We start from the raw sequence: 21,478 nt of genomic DNA on the forward strand, positions 1-21,478 counted from the left end.
TAACTTTGCGTTTTACACAAAACCCTAAAGAAAACCACGCAAAGGGGGCAAAAAGATCCTCCGTACCGAACTAACGGCACGGAGGTACACCCTTTGCGTCCCAGAGCTTCCAGCAAAACAAATAGACAAGCTGGACAGAAAAAATAGCAAACAAATAGCAAAGAAGAACTTAGCTATGCAGAGCAGCAGGCCACAGGAATGATCCAGGGAAAAACAAGTCCAACACTGGAACATTGATAGGAAGCATGGATCAAAGCATTAGGTGGAGTTAAGTAGAGAAGCACCTAACGACCTCACCAGATCACCTGAGGGAGGAAACTCAGAAGCCGCAGTACCACTTTCCTCCACAAACGGAAGCTCCCAGAGAGAATCAGCCGAAGTACCACTTGTGACCACAGGAGGGAGCTCTGCCACAGAATTCACAACAGGCGTCGCAGCTACAGTAACAAAATTATTCACAGTCACACGTCTGGACCCTGAGAGCGTCATAGGCTACGTTGTGAGGTGAAATTTTAACCCCGCGCTTTCCAATTCACCAAACAATTTTTGCCCCTATCTACATAATGGGGAAAAAAGTGAAAGGAAAAGTGTTGGAGGCGTCGCAGCTACAGTAACAAAATTATGCACAGTCAGACGTCTGGACCCTGAGAGCGTCATAGGCTACGTTGTGAGGTGAAATTTTAACCCCGCGCTTTCCATTTCACCAAACCATTTTTCCCCTATCTACATAATGGGGAAAAAGTGAAATGAAAAGTGTTGGAGGCGTCGCAGCTACAGCCACAAAATTTTGCACAGTCACACGTCTGGACCCTGAGAGCGTCATAGGCTATGTTGTGAGGTGAAATTTTAACTCCGCGCTTTCCAATTCACCAAACAATTTTGCCCCTATCTACATAATGGGGAAAAGTGAAAGGAAAAGTGTAGGAGGCAAATTGACAGCTGCCAGATGTGAACAAGGGGGACTTAAAGAATGAGAGCGATGGCGCCAAAGAGTATATACCGTACAGTTGCTAAGGTGGGGCCCCGACATGAGATACTCACCACACATGGGGATATGAACACACACACAAAATGCGCCACACACTACCACGTGCTTTAACACATATACCACCCTCAGCACACATTTCACCACACATACACCAACCTCGCCACATAAAAGTCGAAACACAAAAGTCGCCGCTCAAAACTCACCACGCGCAAAACTCGCCACATGCAAAAACTAGGCTCACGCAAAACGCGCCACAAGTGCAAAACTCACCTCATGGAAAACTCGCCACACGCAAAACTTGCACACGCGGAAAAATTGCCACATGCACAAAATTTGCAACACATGCAAAAGTTGCCTCACACAAAACTTGCACATACTCAAAAGGCACCAGACATAAAACTCACCACGCGCAAAACTCTCCATGCGCAAAACTTGCTGCACACAACTTGCTACCCTAACCTGTCACATGCAACTTGACACACAAAAAGTTGCTACACGCATGTTGCCACACAAAACTCATCTCACAAAAGTCGCTACATGCATGTCGCCACACACAACTCAACACACACAACTTGACAAACGAAACTCGCCCTAAAACACACACAAGTCGGGTATTAGCCTTCAAAAATAAAAATCTGATTAATAAGCAGACAAACTACAAGAGCAACAAATGTACCATATAGGAAATACGGCAGCTGTCAGTCACATGACCTGTCTATTATGTGTATGTGTGAGCTAATATATACTGCCAGGGGGGAGGGCTTCCTGTTGGCTGGGGATCAGGCTGCCAATTAATCTTACAAATACTGAGGTAAAAATACTGAGCAAATAACGTGTGAACGAGGTCTAACACAGGAGATCACACAGGTATATACTATATACAGGGGAGATGACACACAGATATATACTATATACAGGAGAGATGACACAGGTATATATTATATAGAGGAGGAGATGACATACAGGTACATACTATATACAGGAGGAGATGACATACAGGTATATACTATATACAGGAGGAGATGACATACAGGTATATGCTATATATAGAAGATGACACACAGATATATACTATATACAGGGGAGATGTCACACAGGTATATACTATATACAGGAGGAGATGACATACAGGTATATACTATATATAGAAGGAGATGACATACAGGTATATACTATATATAGGAGGAGATGGCTTACATGTATATACTATATATAGGAGGAGATGACATACAGGTATATACTATATACAGGGGAGATGACACACAGCAGGTATATACTATATACAGGGGAGATGACATACAGGTATATATATATATACAGGAGATGACAAACAGGTGTATACTATATATAAGGGAGATGACAAACATGTATATACTGAGGTGAAAATGAGAGGTGTGAGGTGAAAATGAAAAGGTGTGAGTGCAAAATGAGAAGAGTGAGGGAAAATAGTGGAGTGATCGGAAAATGACAGATGTGAGGTCGAAATGACAAGTGTTAGGGGGGAATGAGAGGAGTGAGGGAGAAAATGAGAGATGTGAGGGAGAAAATGAGAGATGTGAGGGGGAAAATTAAAGATGTGATTGGGAAAATGAAAGGCGTGATGGGAAAATAAGAGAAGTGACGTGCTATAACTAACCACAGATATTTACTATGCCCAGGCTACGCCGGGCTCTTCAGCTAGTAGAGAAAATATATTTTAGGCTCTTGAAGGTAAAATAACATCTCTTTATATATTACTGTCTTTTTTTTCTAACACCATTTTGTAATGAATTTACAAAAGCTCATGTGGGTGGGCTGCCCGACCTCCATGTTCCCACTGTGGGATAATACTTTTCTCCCTTATTTCTTACAGCGCTGAACTTTGGATAAAAAAGGAAATAATTACTGTTACAGATATTAATAGAGGGACTTGTTATACAAGTAGGATGAGAGGATTCAGATTTCTTTCCTTATTTGCAGAATTATAGGCATAATTAGTTCCTGTTATACCCAACGGTGGGGCATGTGGATTTATGGACCCACTGTGCCACAGGGGTGAGCCTGCCCAGGAAGGGGCGTAGCTAAACGGCTACCAGGTGTTTATTGGAGCCCCTGATGGTGGAGACAGACTGGGCTGCAGGTAGCCACCAGGTACCACTCCTGAGGAGATCCCAGTACTGCAGCTGCTGACGTCAGGGGTGAGGTTCCCTGACACTGATTAGGGCTAGGGCTATGTTCAAACACACCGGTCAAGGATACTGGATCAGCAATTGGCTGCACATTGACCGGGAAATAATGTTCAGGCATGCCCTCACTGGGACCAGAACACTTTGGGATCAGGACTGGCTTCTCCAGGACCATGGGACAACGTTCAGGGACTGGCCGCACCGAGACCAGGGAACTTCACAATCGCACTGGTAGACCTCATTGCTTGTCGACTCCCTAAGGGAGAGGGAGTCTTTTATACAGGATGATTCCCAGCAATTGGCTCGGAGTCATCTTGCAGAGAGTGATATCAGGGGAGGACAGCTGCGAATTAGCGCAGATAACCGGTAGCCAGAACACCGAGGTTGTAAGGGACTCTAAGACTTACAGCAGAGAGCGGCAGGACAGCTGAACTGCAAGTTACCTGTCTGCCCTAATACCCAGCAGGCACAGTGACACAGAGCCCGGGCCATGATAGAGACCCTATAAAAAGGCCCGAGTCACCTGTCATACGGGTTTGTGTCCTATCCTATATCCGGGACAGAGAGGAGAACTGTGAAGACCTTTTCAAAAGCCATAGGCAGTAAGGAACTACAACACCACCGCGCTAGAGGAAGGCTTTCTTCTCCACCTGGTAAAGGGGAACTCTGGATTCACTTCCAAGCCGGCCGGACCCTGCCTGTACCTGTGATCTGGTGTCCTGGACTGTGGCTGCCTGAAGTCTTCAGGAAACTAGGTAAAGAGACTGTAAACCTGTGTCCTCGTTCCTTACTGCACCATTCACCATCATCCTCCATTTACACACCAGGAGCACTGGGGATATACTTCACCTGAGGGAAGTTATACCATTTAGCTGCCATAATATCACTCAAGAGGACCACTTAATGCAGCGTCGGTCCCCACTGACTGAATACCACAGGTGGCGTCACGAACATAAAACTTATTCAATCTCCCTTTTACATGGCCGCCCAAGGCTATGGACAGCGTCGCCGCCGTGACATCACCCTGTGAACAACGGACCCGTTACTGGGTACCCTACGGCCCTGGAGGGCGACTCACTCACATTATACTAAATGCCTCTCAGCTACAAGTTGAGGACATTTACTATATGTGCGAACTGCCACTTTAAGAGCAGGTGAGCGAGTGCACTAGGAGGGCAGCCAGGAACAGCGGTGTGTACACTAACAGGAAGCACACCGGGGACCACGCCGAGGGCAGGGGCGGTAAGTCGGGAACCCTGCATGGAGGGAGAATGGGACATCATGCAGGGGCACCAGCAATACCACTACAGTCCCCTATAAAAATATTTGATGAATCGACTTTCAGAAGAGAATAAATTCTGGGAACCAGATCTTGCATTCATCTTACACAATAGGAAATAATTGTAAATTTGCTAACGTTCTTCTCTACGACACGAGAGAAAATTCAATTTATGGTTATTCACAGGTTGCACCGTCCCTGGCCTTTATGCAGAATATCGGATATATTACATATATTCAAAAACCAGCAGAAAGAAGACAGTGACGTTTACCTGCCCAGGCCTCCAGACAAATTAACTAACAGGATGCAACAAACCCATGCAGTTAAGATGGCAGCAACACAGGTGCAAAAATACTCATGAAACAACCACTCGCTGCCTACCAATCCATGGAGGGGGTGGTTGCATTGCATTTGTCTGGAGGCCTGGGCAGGCAAACAGAGCTGCCTTCTTTCTGCTGGTTTTTGAATTTTTGGATGCTTTTCAGACATGACGGCACAAATACAAGACTATGACTAACAAAACTTCACCCCCAATTCTCATGAAATTTATGGAGAAAAATGAAACATGGCCAAAATTATTATGGGACACACAAACCTAATTAAATTGACATGGATGCCTCACTTATTATGCACACTTCATAATTCTGCTATTTGGATTCACTAAAGACATTTTTTGTTAAATTAGCCATTTGCTTAGAGCATTAAATTTAGGCTAGGCAAACCTCTAGAATTAAACTGGAAACACTCCAAAGAGAAAAAAAGTAATGGAGGTTTGGCAGCCCCTAATCCTTGGGTTTATTTTATAGCAGCACAGTTACAGCACATACGAGGTTGGTATTATCCCGGGGGTGGGAGAGCGTCACACCATATATTACAATACGATTTTAGTTCCCCAAGGCTATATGAAGCTTTAGAAGCGCACATGTAATACCCTCACTGGTATATTCCCTACAGTATTGCAAATTCATCAGTTTTGGTGGAAAGTGAAAGAATTGCAAATTATACAGGGGATAACTCATTTCACCTCCCCAATCTCTCCCGTCTACAAGGTTTTGGAAACTGGAAAACTAGAGGGATACATAGACTACCCCATATTTTAACACATGACCAATTTAACTCCTTCACGACATGCGTCGTACATGTACGCCGCATGTCGGGCTTTGAGGTGGGCTCCGTTGAACAGCTGACATGTGCCCATAAATGCTGAGTGTGGAATCACGATCCACCCACAGCTGTTAACCTTTTAGATGTGGCTGTCAATCTCTGACAGCGGCATTTAACACGATCGCGCCGAAAGAGCGTCACTAATCCCGCCCATTGGCACCCGTGTCACATGACCGCGGGTCGCCGATGGGTAGGCAGCTGTTGTGAATTCTGCTCTTGGGTTCCCTCCAGTGGTTGTAGGTGGGAATGCAGTTGTCTCTGAGTCACAGACCTGGCCAGGTGTATCGGATGATTACAATTCTGACTGGGATATTTTAGTGGGCAGGATTCTTTAGCCCTTGCCAGTAGTCAATGTTCCTTGTGAAGTGTTGGATCACTTTCTGGCTTCTCCTGCTCGCTGCCAATTTCAGCAAAGATAAGTGTTTGGTTTTTGTTTCTGTGGCACACTGCCGGTGTGCTTGTTTCAGTTCTATTCCTGCTCTGATTGTAGAATTCACTGGAGTTGCAGATTTACGCTCCTTCATCTTTCAGTAAGATGTAGGATGTTTTTGTATATTCTGCTGTGGATGTTTTGAAGGGTTTTTATACTGACCGCACAGAACTCTGTCCTATCCTGTCCTATCTAGCTAGAGTGGCCTCCTGTGCTAATCCTGTTTTTCTGCCTGTGTATGTTTTTTCCTCTCCGACTCATCGCCAATATTTGTGGGGGGCGGTCTATCCTTTGGGGATTTTCTCTGAGGCAAGATAGTATTCCTATTTCCATCTTTAGGGGTATTTAGTTCTCCGGCTGTAACGAGGTGTCTAGGTGTGTTAGGTACACGCCACGGCTACTTCTAGTTGCGATGTTAAGTTCAGGATTGCGGTCAGTACAGTGGCCACTTTCTCCAGTGAAAGTTCTCATGCAGCTCCTAGGTCACCGGATCATAACAGTTTACAGTTGTTTTTAAAACTCAAAAATTTAGACCTGTCACCAGAAAACAAATCAGGAGTAGGAATCTTCGGTTCTAAAGCAGGAGTTTGAACAATATAATCAGAAATACCTTGCACCCTAGCAGCAAGCTGGTCTACACAAGAAGCTAATTCCTGAACATTTTTACTGTTATGATCCGGTGACCTAGGAGCTGCATGAGAACATTCACTGGAGAAAGTGGCCACTGTACTGACCGCAATCCTGAACTTAACACCGCAACTAGAAGTAGCCGTGGAGTGTACCTAACACACCTAGACACCTCGTCACAGCCGGAGAACTAAATACCCCTAAAGATGGAAATAGGAATACTATCTTGCCTCAGAGAAAATCCCCAAAGGATAGACCGCCCCCCACAAATATTGGCGATGAGTCGGAGAGGAAAAAACATACACAGGCAGAAAAACAGGATTAGCACAGGAGGCCACTCTAGCTAGATAGGACAGGATAGGACAGAGTTCTGTGCGGTCAGTATAAAAACCCTTCAAAACATCCACAGCAGAATATACAAAAACTTCCTACATCTTACTGAAAGATGAAGGCGCGTAAATCTGCAACTCCAGTGAATCCTACAATCAGAGCAGGAATAAAACTGAAACAAGCACACCGGCAGTGTGCCACAGAAACAAAAACCAAACACTTATCTTTGCTGAAATTGGCAGCGAGCAGGAGAAGCCAGAAAGTGATCCAACACTTCACAAGGAGCATTGACTACTGGCAAGGGCTAAAGAATCCTGCCCACTAAAATATCCCAGTCAGAATTGTAATCATCCGATACACCTGGCCAGGTCTGTGACTCAGAGACAACTGTATTCCCACCTACAACCACTGGAGAGAACCCAAGAGCAGAATTCACAACAGGCAGCAGACCTCTGTGGTTGTCATTGCCGGATTTCTATGAGTGTCACCCAGCGGTCAGCACTAGTGATGAGCGAATATACTTGTTGCTAGGGTTTTCCCGAGCACGCTCGGGTGGTTTCCGAGTATTTGTGACTGCTTGGAGATTTAGTTTTCTTCGCCTTAGCTGCACGATTTATGGCTGCTAGCCAGCTTTATTACATGTGGGGATTCCCTAGCAACCAGGCAACCCCCACATGTACTCAGGCTGGCTAGCAGCCGTAAATCATGCAGCTGCGTCAACAAAAACAAAATCTCCGAGCAGTCACAAATACTCGGAGACCACCCGAGCGTGCTCGGGAAAACCAGAGCAACAAGTATATTCACTCATCACCAGTTGGTACTCATAGCAAGTGAACATTTCCGCTACACAGATTGGGGCTGAAGAGAGAGCTAATGCGTACAAATATCAACAGACTGACTGTCACTTCCAAATAGAAATCAGATATGAACAGGTGCTTACTAAGAGTAGCCATCTCCATATACAACTAAATAAATAAAGTAGCACTCTGTAGCTATAGCATGCAAACATGAAATATGAAAATTGAATTGCATTATTGCACTAGAAAATATGAAAAATTGAGAATACTTAGAAAAGAGTTAGGTTTATTTATATTTTTAAAATAGTTAGAAAACCATCCATCATTTACTTTACACTTCACAAATACTTGCTACATTGTATCGGTATATCACATAAAATCCCAAGACAATGCATTCATATTGACGTGTGTAACATTAAAAAATGTGGTAAAGTTAATGGGGTATGAATACTTTTTTCATAGCATTGTACATTCGGTATCAATGTTGTTTGAACCATATTAGCAAATGACAAAACACATTATCCTTTCTGACAAATGATATATTAGCAGCTTCATATTCCTTTACTGAAACGTGAATCCACTTTACTGGGTATGTTGCACTTTAATATATCTTGTTGGGGTGGGATGGATCAGGAACCAGTGGGGTACTTGTGTGTATGTTTATATTCAAAATCTTCCAATAAAAAACATCAGATTTAAATTAAAAAAAAATCTAAATGTCTCAATTGTAACTCAGAGGTGGCAGATCTCATGTATTGGGACTGTCGGGTAATTAGGGAACCATTTGTTGCCAAGAGGCTGAATATCGTTTCGTCATTTCATCTTTTTTATAGGAGTCAAGATGGGTTGTCCTACTAAGGATCTAATTACTTCACAGTTGTTATCTGCAAGGGCAATGATTTTAAAGGACTGGATAACTCCTAAAAATATAATTTCCAATAACAGCTTGGGCTAAGTTACACGTCCCAATAAATTAATTGCTAGGATAAAATAAAGCAACAAAGTTTGTAAATATGGGTAATTGATAGTAAGGTGTTCTCTTTTCTCTCGTCTGACTGGGAGTGAGTTGTCAGGGATGCGTTTAAATCGAAAAAGAAAGGATTAAAAAAATGTATAATTGTATATGTGTCTGTTTCTATTTGAGCATATAAATAAAAAGTTCTTGGACTAGTGTCTCATCATTAAAGAAAGGCCCACCATACGGATTACATTTCTCTTCACATGATTTTCTATGTTGTCAGCACATTCTACGTACGCTGTCATTGGGCTTTGCAGTTTAGAGATCTGGGAAGGTAAGGGTCAGCATCTTCTAATTCTAGGTACTAGTGTGCCATCTCCAGGCTGTAAGCGCTGGCCGGGACAGGTCTCACTCCAACAGAAGGACTTCTAATGCCCAAAGCAAGGGGATAGTTTTGGTTTAGCAGGACAATGGTGACTGGTTGATTGTGATATGGTCGGACTACACCGAAGATAAGATAGCCACATCCAGTGACTGAAAAGAATCTGTGACTTCTCTGCATTTAGTGGTTACTACTCACCTGTGTAGTCATCTGTAGGAATCTCCTCCTTACACCACTCATCACCCCACACATATGTCTCTGTAGTATAAATATTGGTCAGTTCTTTACCCTGAAACAAATATTGTACAAGTGACAGACAGATGGACAAGTCACATCTATGATCAGCTCTAATCCTGCCATCTCCACCGTTCTCTTTACACAAGTATAAAACATATACCGTATTTTCCCGACTATAAGACGCACCTTTCCCCCCCAAAAAAGGGGGGAAAATGGTGGGTGCGTCTTATAGTCGTAATGCAGGCTTACCCGCAGTGGTGTGGCGGCGGCAGAGGTGCGTCGGCGGCAGAGGTGCGGGGATGAGGAGGCAATATGGCGTGAGCGGGGTCCCTTCCACAGGTGAGGTGATGCAGCAGCCCGGTAAGCAGCAGAGCCAGGTGAATCAAGGCGTTATTGGTGGTGGTGGCCATCTTCCTGAGGCAGCGCGTGCGCAGATGGAGTGCTCTGCTTCCCGGGGCTTTAGTAAAATGGCCGCGTGAGGCCGCGCGTGCGCAGATGGAAATCGCGGCGGCCATTTTCTTGACGCCGAGTTCGCAGATTTCGATCTCAGCTTCAGGAAAATGGCCGCCGCGATCTCCATCTGCGCACGCGCGGGCTCCCGCGGCCATTTTCCTGAAGCACCGGGAAGCAGAGCACTCCATCTGCGCACGTGCGGCCTCAGGAAGATGGCCGCCACCACCAATAAACCGGTAATTAACCCGGCTCACCTGCTGCTATCATTGGAATGGATACCGGGCCGCTGCGTCACCTCACCTGTGGAAGGGACCCTGCTCACGCCATACCGCTCATTATCTCCGCACCTCTGCCATCGCCACACCACTGCTACAACCCCTCCATGGACACCAGGCCGTGGCGTCGCCCACCTAAGCAGGAAGGGACCCTGCTCAGGTGCACGCCGTACCGCATCACCCCACCTCTGCTGACACCATGCCTCCTGTGACCCTGCTCTGCCACCGCCAGCCTTCAGGTAAGATACTGTAAATTCGGACAATAAGACAGATCACCATCTTATAAAAAATCTTTCTTTCTGCAATTTTCACCCCAAATTTGGGATGCGTCTTATGGTCCGTTGCGTCTTATAGTCTGAGAAATACGGTAATACTGGTGGGTAAAACAATACTGAACACAAGACCTTCACAGCCATCTACACATCACAGAGGAGATCTCATGACACCTCTCCATCTACCTGATGATCCTGAGGAACATTGGAATGTTCTTGTTTACAGTCCTGTGGAAGAAGAAGACGGGGACATCTTGCTGGTGTTGTCCTCTTACTGGATAGAACTGGAGGAAACACATACAGAGACTGAATTCATTCTTTACATACAGAGAATTATAGGCCATGTGTATTTAGCCCTATCTATTACCTGGTGATGTGAGGGGCTGGGGAACCTCCATCATGATATTGTTGCACAGATCTTTGTGTCCTTCTAAATACTCCCACTCCTCCATTGAGAAATAGACAGCGACATCCTGACACCTTATAGGAACCTGGCACATACAAGGATACCGTCATCCCCAATCCCTTCATAGTGTTACTATATAATGCCCCAGCATTCCCAGTAGTGTCACCTCTCTAGTCAGCAGCTCAGTCATCTTGTAGGCAAGTTCTAGGATCTTCTGGTCATTGATGTCCTCATTTTTCAGGGGGTGAGGTGGAGGCCCTGTCATTGGGCTCTGGGGTCTTCCCCATCCGTCAGACATAGAGGCCTGACAGCGCTCACTACAGGTCTTCTTCACTACTGTGTAATCCTGGTTATGGAGAGACACATTAATAAATCTCACTATAGACATTTCCAGAGTCCTCACCTCTCCAGTTCTGTCTGTTATTCCCATAGATAAGAATGATGTAATGTGACGTCATCAAAATCTCTCACCTCCCCAGTAAGATGGAGGAGGATCTCTAGAGTGAGGTGTAATATCATCTCCGCCATTTTGTCTCTGTCCCTATCCATCCTTGTTGTGTCCATCAGGAAAATTCTCTTATATAGAAGGTCTCCACTGAAGATCCAATATTCAAGGGATCTGAATGTGGAGAAGATAACGATGCAACATCATAAAAAATTCATGTAATAATACAATTACTGGAGATAATAAAAGAACATATGAGAAGATATAACATGTAGACGTTGTATTGTTAGTTCGTATACACGGGAACATTAGTTGCAGGGGCGGACACTGACAGCTTGGGGTTCCTGTGCAAGGAATGTTCCTGGGCCCCCTTCAATTTATGCAACAAACCTATATAACCTATATATATATATATATAACATATATATATAACATTATATATATATATATATATATATATATATATATATATATATATATATAGTCATGGGCAAAAGTATTAACACCCCTGCAATTCTGTCAGATAATACGCAGTTTCTTCCTGAAAATGATTGCAATCACAAATTCTTTGGTATTATTATCTTCATTTAATTTGTCTTAACTGAAAAAACACAAAAAGAATTGTCCTAAAGCCAAATTGGATTTAATTCCACACCAAACATAAAAAAGGGGGTGGACAAAAGTATTGGCACCGTTCGAAAAATCATGTCATGCTTCTCTAATTTGTGTAATTAACAGCACCTGTAACTTACCTGTGGCACCTAACAGGTGTTGGCAATAACTAAATCACACTTGCAGCCAGTTGACATGGATTAAAGTTGACTCAACCTCTGTCCTGTGTCCTTGTGTGTACCACATTGAGCATGGAGAAAAGAAAGAAGACCAAAGAACTGTCTGAGGACTTGAGAAACCAAATTGTGAGGAAGCATGAGCAATCTCAAGGCTACAAGTCCATCTCCAAAGACCTGAATGTTCCTGTGTCTACCGTGCGCAGTGTCATCAAGAAGTTTAAAGCCCATGGCACTGTGGCTAACCTCCCTAGATGTGGACGGAAAAGAAAAATTGACAAGAGATTTCAATGCAAGATTGTGCGGATGTTGGATAAAGAACCTAGACTAACATCCAAACAGTCCGAGGGTGCAACAGTGTCAACCCGTACTATCCGTCGGCATCTGAATGAAAAGGGACTGTATAGTAGGAGACCCAGGAAGACCCCACTTCTTACCCCGAGACATAAAAAAGCCAGGCTGGAGTTTGCCAAAACTTACCTGAAAAAGCCTAAAACGTTTTGGAAGAATGTTCTCTGGTCAGATGAGACAAAAGTAGAGCTTTTTGGGCAAAGGCATCAACATAGAGTTTACAGGAGAAAAAAAAAGAGGCATTCAAAGAAAAGAACACGGTCCCTACAGTTAAACATGGCGGAGGTTCCCTGATGTTTTGGGGTTGCTTTGCTGCCACTGGCACTGGACTGCTTGACCGTGTGCATGGCATTATGAAGTTTGAAGACTACCAACAAATTTTGCAGCATATTGTAGGGCCCAGTGTGAGAAAGCTGGGTCTCCCTCAGAGGTCATGGGTCTTCCAGCAGGACAATGACCCAAAACACACTTCAAAAAGCACTAGAAAATGGTTTGAGAGCAAGCACTGGAGACTTCAAAGGTGGCCAGCAATGAGTTCAGACCTGAATCCCATAAAACACCTGTGGAGAGATCTAAAAATGGCAGTTTGGAGAAGGCACCCTTCAAATATCAGGGACCTGGAGCAGTTTGCCAAAGAAGAATGGTTCAAAATTCCAGCAGAGCATTGTAAGAAACTCATTGATGGTTACCGGAAGCGGTTGGTCGCAGTTATTTTGGCTAAAGGTTGTGCAACCAAGTATTAGGCTGAGGGTGCCAATACTTTTGTCTGGCAAATTTTTGGAGTTTTGTGTGAAATGATCAATGTTTTGCTTTTTTCTTCATTCTCTTTTGTGTTTTTTCATTTAAGACAAATTAAATGAAGATAATAATACCAAAGAATTTGTGATTGCAATCATTTTCAGGAAGAAACTGAGTATTATCCGACAGAATTGCAGGGGTGTCAATACTTTTGGCCATGACTGTATATATGTATATATATATATATATATATATATATATATATATATATATATATATATATATATAGCCACACACATACATGTATATGTATATATTACATAGTCTTCATTATTATGTATATTGCCGTCCCTTATTATACAGTGCCCTCTCATGTTATGTACAGTACCGTCCCTTACATACCGGATTATATATTATATTTATTACATACCGTCCTGTCTTGTTAGATGGGTAATGCAATGATGGCTGATGGAGCGTGGGAAAGCTTCTTTTCTAATGAAGGAGCTGATGGACTGGTCGTCTGGTCACCGGCTCCTCCATCAGCAGTCATTTTATATCTAAAAAGAAAGGGGACTATAATAAAAGAGGGCGCTGTGAATAACAAAAATCACAAGAATATACTATGTAAGATAAAGCACTGTAGATAACAGCAGAGGAAGCTGTATAATAAGGGACAGCATCATATATAACTAGAGAGGATGGTACGTACTAAAGGACGGTATTATACATAATAAAAGAGAAAACTATGTAACTAAGGATGGTGTTATACAGAATTAGTGAGTACACTATATACTAAGGGACTGTGTTAGATACATAATAAGTGACAATAATGTCTTCCTCTACCTCCCCCTATTTCTTAGTCCATTATAAGTCCCCCTTCATCCCATCCCAATCCTCACACCCCTCATTGTCCTCCTCCCCCGCATCCCATTATTGTCCCCTCCCCACCTTTTCATTGCCCATTCCACCACCTCCATAATTTCCTCCTCCCCACTACCCCCATTATTGCCCTTTCCACCACCATCATTGCTTTCTCCCCTACCACCCCATCATGGCCCTCTCCATCACTCCCCTCACTGCCCTTTCCACCACCTCCATCATTGCCTTCTTCCCCGCCACTCCCATCATTGTCTTTTCCACTACCACCATCATTGCCTTCTCCCCCACCCCCATCATTGCTCTTTTCACCACCTCCATCATTGTCCCTTCCACTACCACCATCATTGAATTCTCCCTCATCACCCTATCATTGTCCTTTCCACCACCTCCATCATTCTTTTGTCCCCTATCATTGCCCTCTCCATCACTTCCATCATTGCCCTTTCCACCACTCCCATCATTGCCTTCTTCCCCACCACTCCCATCATTGTCTTTTCCAGTACCACCATCATTGTCTTCTCCCCCACCCCAATCATTTCCTCCTCACCCACCATCCCCATCATTGCCCTTTCCACCACCATCCTTGCCCATTCCACCACCTCCATCATTTCCTCCACCCCCATTATTGCCCTTTCCACCACCATAATCATTGCCCATTCCACCAAGTCCATCATTTCCTCCTCCCCCACCATTCCCATCATTGCCCTCTCCATCACCCCATCATTGCCTTCTCTCTATCAGCCCCATCATTGCCCTCTCCTCCACCTACACACACACAGCACCATTCACCTCCCTGCACATTCCCCCACAGAGCTACGCATGCACACGCACAAACACACACAGACAAAACACCTCTCACCTGTCCTCATGCCTTCCCGCAGCTGAAGCATCACTATCGGCAGCTTCCCCTCTCTGGCACAGCTGACTGCTGAAGTCATCCAGCGGCACTGCTGTCTGTGCGAGAGGAAGCGTGGGCAGGAAGGACGGATCCCTGCAGCTCTGCTCTGCTGCTATTTTCTCTTGTAGGCAGCGGAGCTGCAGGGATCTCTCCCTGCCCTCCGCACATGAAGGAAATCTGGCCAGATGCCCCTTGGGGCCAGATAAACAGGCCAGATTGCCCTCATTATTAGCCACCCTGCAGGGCCCCCCCCCCACCCCTGGGCCCCGATGCAGCCACACAGGCTGCACATGTGGTATGTCCACCCATGATTAGTTGAAATGGTGACAGTCAGCTTATCTACTGCCTATTTTGTTCACTGCGCCATCTGCTGACTGGCTGTACATACGATATGTGACCAGTGCTCACAGAAGCTTCTGTATTCTCTTGTTTGTGTGTTATGCAGTTATGGCACCTTGCTCACACTTGCTTTATTCTATGCAGAGGTGCAGGGTAGTTTTTTGTAGTTTACTATTGAAGGTTGTTATTGCCTCCATTTCTGACTGAGCACTCCTCCCATCAGTCTAAGGCTATATTTAATTAATGCTGGATGCTACTTGCCCTTCAAATTTGTAGAAAATAGCCCCAGAGGGATATGTTGGATAACATGAAAACGGCGGCCGCTAATGGTACTTATTCCCTCATTGCAGTTTTAAAAGGGCGATCGGGAATAAGGCTGTAGCTCTCCCCCGGAGAACATGATAAGGGCCAAATTTTCCAGTGTCTGGTGACCAAAAAGCAAGAAAAACACGGGTATTACTTACCTCGTAATGTGTTTTTCCATGACCCATGACGGCACCACGAGAGAGGTGATCCGCCCTTCAAGGACAGGAAACCTTCAAAAATAATACATTTCTTATATTTCTAGGCTATCAACACCCAAGTGAGGGCCTAACTATAACAACGCACCGAACCAAAACTGTGATCAATAGGGAGGGAATATAAGGGTGCCATCAGGGGTCATGACAAAACACACTACCAGGTAAGTAATACCCGTGTTTTTCCTTCACACATGATGGCACCATGAGAGAATTACAGAGATTTGTAGAGGGATCACCTCCTGTAACATCCTTCTCCCAAATGTGTGGTCAGAGGAAGCAGACAGATCTAACCTGTAGTGTCTGAAGAAGGTAGATGAAGAGGGCCAAATGGCAGCTTTATAGATCTGGTCGATGGAAGCATCTGCTCTCTCTGCTCAGGATGTTGCCATGGCTCTCGTGGAATGGGCCTTCAGACCTTCTGGTACAGCCCTGCCTGCCCTACTATACACTCGGGGACCCTGTGCTCGCCATGTCGTCGGCCACTATGGGCGCGCCTACCGTTTCCGGCCGGCCCTGTGATCGCCGATGTTGTGTGCGCCCCTTTGTAAAAACCACGAGAGGTATTACTACCATACGGGACTACAGATACCGACAGGCAATGCGGTTGTGTCACATGTCCATGACTTCCTTTTGGCATAGGATCATGTGACACAAGTAAATAACTTGGTGATTGGTCCATTGTGGTTTATAAGGAGCATTCTGGGAGTATGATGCCACTTCCCCTGACGAAGGCACGCCGCCGAAACGCGCGTAGGGGCTGTGGCACCATCTCCTGGACATCAGCAAGAACTAACATCTTCGTGTAAGTATACTGGCATATACTACCTTTATAATTATGGATATTATTGAGTAGGAGCATTTAGATGTGCCATCTTGGCCGATAGGTTACTTTAAGGATTGCTCTTGAAATTTATTAGATGGATATGTGCCAGGGGTACAAACACATTGTTATGTGGACTATTGGTAACTAGGAATGCTGTCTGTCCAGGAGGGGTGCCACATATATTTTCTTGGCTCACATTTTGAGCACTTTGTTGGCTACCAGATTTTTTAATATTTATGCTTGTTTGTGGTTTTCAGTATATATTTTTTTTGTTTTTATATTTGTTTCTAATAAAGAATTTGTTCTTAATACGCATTCCCTTTATATGGTTTTTCCTACTATACACTAGTCTAATGGCCTCTCTGACCCATCTAGCTCTAGTTTGTTTAGAGAGTTTAAGGCCCCTCCTTCACATGTGAGACAAGACAAACAAGGCCCTTTACTTAGACAGGTGACAGAACCCTGGAGAAAGCACTGTAGGAGACACCTCCTAATGGCCCCTTCACACTTAGCGACGCTGCAGCGATACAGACAACGATCCGGATCGCTGCAGCGTCGCTGTTTGGTCGCTGGAGAGCTGTCACACAGACCGCTCTCCAGCGACCAACGATGCCGGTAACCAGGGTAAACATCGGGTAACTAAGCGCAGGGCCGCGCTTAGTAACCCGATGTTTACCCTGGTTACCATGCCAAAAGTAAAAAAAAAACAAAAAAAAAACAAACACTAGATACTTACCTACCGCTGTCTGTCCTCCAGCGCTGCGCTCTGCTTCTCTGCTCTCCTCCTGTACTGGCTGTGAGCCGGAAAGCAGAGCGGTGACGTCACCGCTCTGCTTTCCGGCTCACAGCCAGTGCAGGAGGAGTGCAGAGCACAGCGCTGGAGGACAGACAGCGGTAGGTAAGTATCTAGTGTTTGTTTTTTTTTTCTTTTAGCATGGTAACCAGGGTAAACATCGGGTTACTAAGCGCGACCCTGCGCTTAGTTACCCGATGTTTACCCTGGTTACCAGTGAAGACATCGCTGGATCGGTGTCACACACGCCGATCCAGCGATGTCAGCAGGAGTCCAGCGACGAAATAAAGTTCTGGACTTTATTCAGCGACCAACGATCTCCCAGCAGGGGCCTGATCGTTGGTCGCTGTCACACATAACGATTTCATTAACGATATCGTTGCTACGTCACAAAAAGCAACGATATCGTTAACAATATCGTTATGTGTGAAGGTACCTTAACATCCAGGCATTGAAGGACAAAAGGATGGTAGAATTGCTTCCTGAGCCCTATGGAACTTTGATACCACTTTGGGGAGATAAGCTGGGTCTAATCTTAATACAATTCTGTCCTCCATGACCTGAGTGTGGGGAGGGTCTGCTGAAAATGCCTGCAAGTCACCTACTCTACAGGCTGAATAAGGCTGTCTTTAATGTAATTAACCTTTCTGACACGAGTTTAATGGTTCAAAGGGACTCTGTGTCAAGGCTGATAACACTAGGTTTAGATCCCAAGGAGGAGGTGTAGGAGACGGAACAGAGTTTGCTCTACTGCAGGCCCTGATAAACCTTGCCACCCATCTATCACTCGCCAGGTCACAGTTAAATAATGCCGCCAACGCGAAACCTGCACCTTGAGGGTACCGAGTGCTAATCCCAACTCTAAACCCTTCTGCAGGAATTCTAGTATGGCCACTATCGGGATTTCCTCCTCCCATATTCGCCCTGAGACAGATAAAAATGTATTCCAAATCCTCTCATAAATTCTGGTGGTTATTGGCTTCTTGCTACTAAGCAGTGTAGACACTAACCCTGCTGAGAAACCCTTCTTTAGCAGTGACCTCTCAAATTCCAGGCTGTTAAATGCAGCCCGGACTTCTGAGGATGACGGAAGGCCCAAGAACATCTCTACCGTTGCCGATTTCAGTCTGGATTTTTTTATATTTAGCTGCCATCCCAGCTTCTGTAATGTGTCCATAACTATCCTGACAATGAGAAAAATGTTTCCCCACCATCAGGAAGTCATCCAGATATGGTATTATTAGAACATCCTTCTCTCTGAGATGTGCCGTGACTTCTGAAATCAGCTTCGTGAACACCCGAGGGGCTATATCTAACCCAAAGGGCAGGGCTCTGAATTGAAAATTGTTTATCCGAGACATCATCTGTACTGCCACCCTGAGGAACTTGTGATCCTGCTGGCGGATGGAAGCGTGATATTATGCGTCCTTGTGGTCTAGGACCGCCATGTATCATTGTGGAAAGAGGAGCTTTACCGCCAATCTTACTGGCTCCATCTTGAATGAAGGAATTATCAGATAGCTGTTGAGACCCTTCAGATTTATAATGGTCCTCCAAGAGTTGTATGGCTTTTTATGATTAAAAGGGGGGAATAGAATCCCTTCTTTCTTTCTTCCACCGGAACTTCCTCAAGCACATGTTTCTCCAACAGCAACACTACCTCTTCCTCTAGGTTTTGTTGTTTTTCTTGAGAGGGCTGTACTGGGGTCTGTGTGTACCTCTGTGGCGGCAGCGTGTGGAAACTCAATTTTAGGCCCGATCCCATGATCTGCCAAATCCAAGTGCTGGAAGAAATCCTCTCCCAGGTGAGGAGGAAGTGAGAGAGCCTCCCTCCTACCTGGGAGAAGCAGTCACTGGGGGCTTCTTGGTGTCTCTGGAGGGCTTGCCGAAGTAAAATTCTCTCCCTCCCTTGGATCGCTTGTCAGTCCTGTCTCCGTCTCTGTACTGCTGCCTCCTAGATCTGCGACCCCTTCGAAAGGAGTGTTGAAAGGATGGAAATGGCTGTTTAGGAAAACCTTTCTTTTTTTTCTCCAGCACTTCATCTAGAGCCGGCCCAAATAAAAAGTTACCTTCACGCGGTAAGAAGCAGAGTTTAAAGGTACCGTCACACTGAACGATATCGCTAGCGATCCGTGACGTTGCAGCGTCCTGGCTAGCGATATCGTTCAGTTTGACACGCAGCAGCGATCAGGATTCTGCTGTGATATCGTTGGTCGCTGCAGAAAGTCCAGCACTTTATTTCGTCGCTGGACTCCCTGCAGACATCGCTGAATCGGCGGGTGTGACGCCGATTCAGTGATGTCTTCACTGGTAACCAGGGTAAACATCGGGTTACTAAGCGCAGGGCTGCGCTTAGTAACCCGATGTTTACCCTGGTTACCAGCGTAAAAGTTAAAAAAAACAAACACTACATACTTACCTTCCGCTGTCTGTCCCCGGCGCTGTGCTTCTCTGCACTGTGAGCGCCGGCCAGCTGGAAAGCAGAGCACAGCGGTGACGTCACCGCTCTGCTTTCCGGCCGCTGTGCTCACAGTCAGTGCAGGAAAGCACAGCGCCGAGGACAGACAGCGGAAGGTAAGTATGTAGTGTTTGTTTTTTTTTACTTTTACGCTGGGAACCAGGGTAAACATCGGGTTACTAAGCGCGGCCCTGCGCTTTGTAACCCGATGTTTACCCTGGTTACCGGCATCGTTGGTCGCTGGAGAGCTGTCTGTGTGACAGCTCTCCAGCGACCAAACAGCGACGCTGCAGTGATCAACATCGTTGTCGGTATCGCTGCAGCGTCGCTGAGTGTGAAGGTACCTTTACTTTCACCTGTGTATCCCCCGGCCAGCATTTAAGCCATACAGTGTGACGTCCAGCATTAGCCAGTGCTGCTGATTTGGCCACCAGCCTTGCTGAGTCTGCAGAAGCCTCTCCTAAGAATACCACTGCTACACAGGTGGCTGCAATAGCTGGTCTTAATTAGTGATGAGGGAATATACTCGTTACTCCAGATTTCCCGAGCACGCTTGGGTGTCCTCCGAGTATTTTTTAATGCACGGAGATTTAGTTTTTATCACCGCAGCTGAATGATTTACATCTCTTAGCCAGCTTGATTACATGTGGGGATTCCCTAGCAACTAGGCAACCCCCACATGTACTTATGCTGGCTAACAGATGTAAATTCGCTCATCACTAATCTTAATGTCCCCGCCGAGGATTCCCAAGTTGTCTTGAGAAAACTGTCCGTTTTCCTATCTAATGGCTCCTTTAAGGTTCCCGAGTCTTCAAACGGGAGGGAAGACTTCCTAGAGACGCATCTAGTCTTGGTGCCTTATCCGAGGATAAAGAAGCTTCTTCATCAAATGGATATTTTTTTTTTTCAAAGAACTAATAGTCTGCGTTCTTCTCTCTGTTTTTTCCCATTCTTTCTTAATGAGACCATGTAACTGCTCATTAATGGGGAAGGCTCTATGTTTCTTCCTCTGTAAGCTGCCAAACAGTTCATGGGCCAATTTTTTAGCCTTCTCATCTACCAGTCCCATAGTAGACTTGTCTGATCTTATTAGCTTGTCTGTCGCCTCTACCAGGAACGAAACTTCTTCTCCAGAACTACTCTCACAGTATTGCGATTGATCCGAGTCCTCTGACTCTGAACCTGAGGAGTCTTCTTATGAAACAAAAGAGGGGCTAGACCTATCTCTTCCCTTACTTTCTGTGTCCGTTGTAGCCTGTAATGCCATAACCTACTTCAGAATGTATCAGTGATTTTAAGTTCTCAGAAAAAGTGGGAGTCTCTTCTGCAATTGTCCTGTCAATACAGTCCTGACATAGCTTATTCCAGGAGGCTTCTAACCGTTGTCTGCATAGGGGACATTCCCTATTCTTAAGCTTGGCTTTGCTCTTTTTTGGGACCCCTATACTCCACCCCTCCCTGTAGGAGACAGGAGAGAGAGAAAGGGAACAGACATTAGTGTGCTGTACTTTCTTGGAGCTCACTCACCACTCGGACGCTTCAAATGAGTACTGGATCCAGAGATTGTATGGTGCTCTCAATGTCTGGTCCAGAGGCTATGGACCCCTCCTTACTGGAATCACGGAGATCCACCCGTGTGCTGCCTGAGCGGCCCCCGCTGCTGCTGCGTGGCTGTTTTTTCT

The 21,478-nt window shown here is 45.3% G+C and overlaps 1 protein-coding gene across 1 annotated transcript in view; it reads right to left on the reverse strand.

The window, feature by feature from the left end:
• The window catches only part of LOC138663882 (oocyte zinc finger protein XlCOF22-like), a 54,302-nt gene that overhangs the window by 7,943 nt on the left and 24,881 nt on the right, over nucleotides 1–21,478 (reverse strand). Inside the window, exons 2-6 of the mRNA XM_069750250.1 lie at nucleotides 11,235–11,382; nucleotides 10,930–11,109; nucleotides 10,725–10,848; nucleotides 10,544–10,641; nucleotides 9,319–9,409 (exon numbers count right to left, since the gene is read on the reverse strand). Of these exons, the coding sequence (XP_069606351.1) occupies nucleotides 9,319–9,409; nucleotides 10,544–10,641; nucleotides 10,725–10,848; nucleotides 10,930–11,109; nucleotides 11,235–11,327 (586 nt within the window). The 5' untranslated portion in view covers nucleotides 11,328–11,382. The remainder of the gene's footprint in view (nucleotides 1–9,318; nucleotides 9,410–10,543; nucleotides 10,642–10,724; nucleotides 10,849–10,929; nucleotides 11,110–11,234; nucleotides 11,383–21,478) is intronic.

This window comes from Ranitomeya imitator, chromosome 2 (genome assembly GCF_032444005.1).
Source record: "Ranitomeya imitator isolate aRanImi1 chromosome 2, aRanImi1.pri, whole genome shotgun sequence".
Lineage (NCBI taxonomy): Eukaryota > Metazoa > Chordata > Amphibia > Anura > Dendrobatidae > Ranitomeya > Ranitomeya imitator.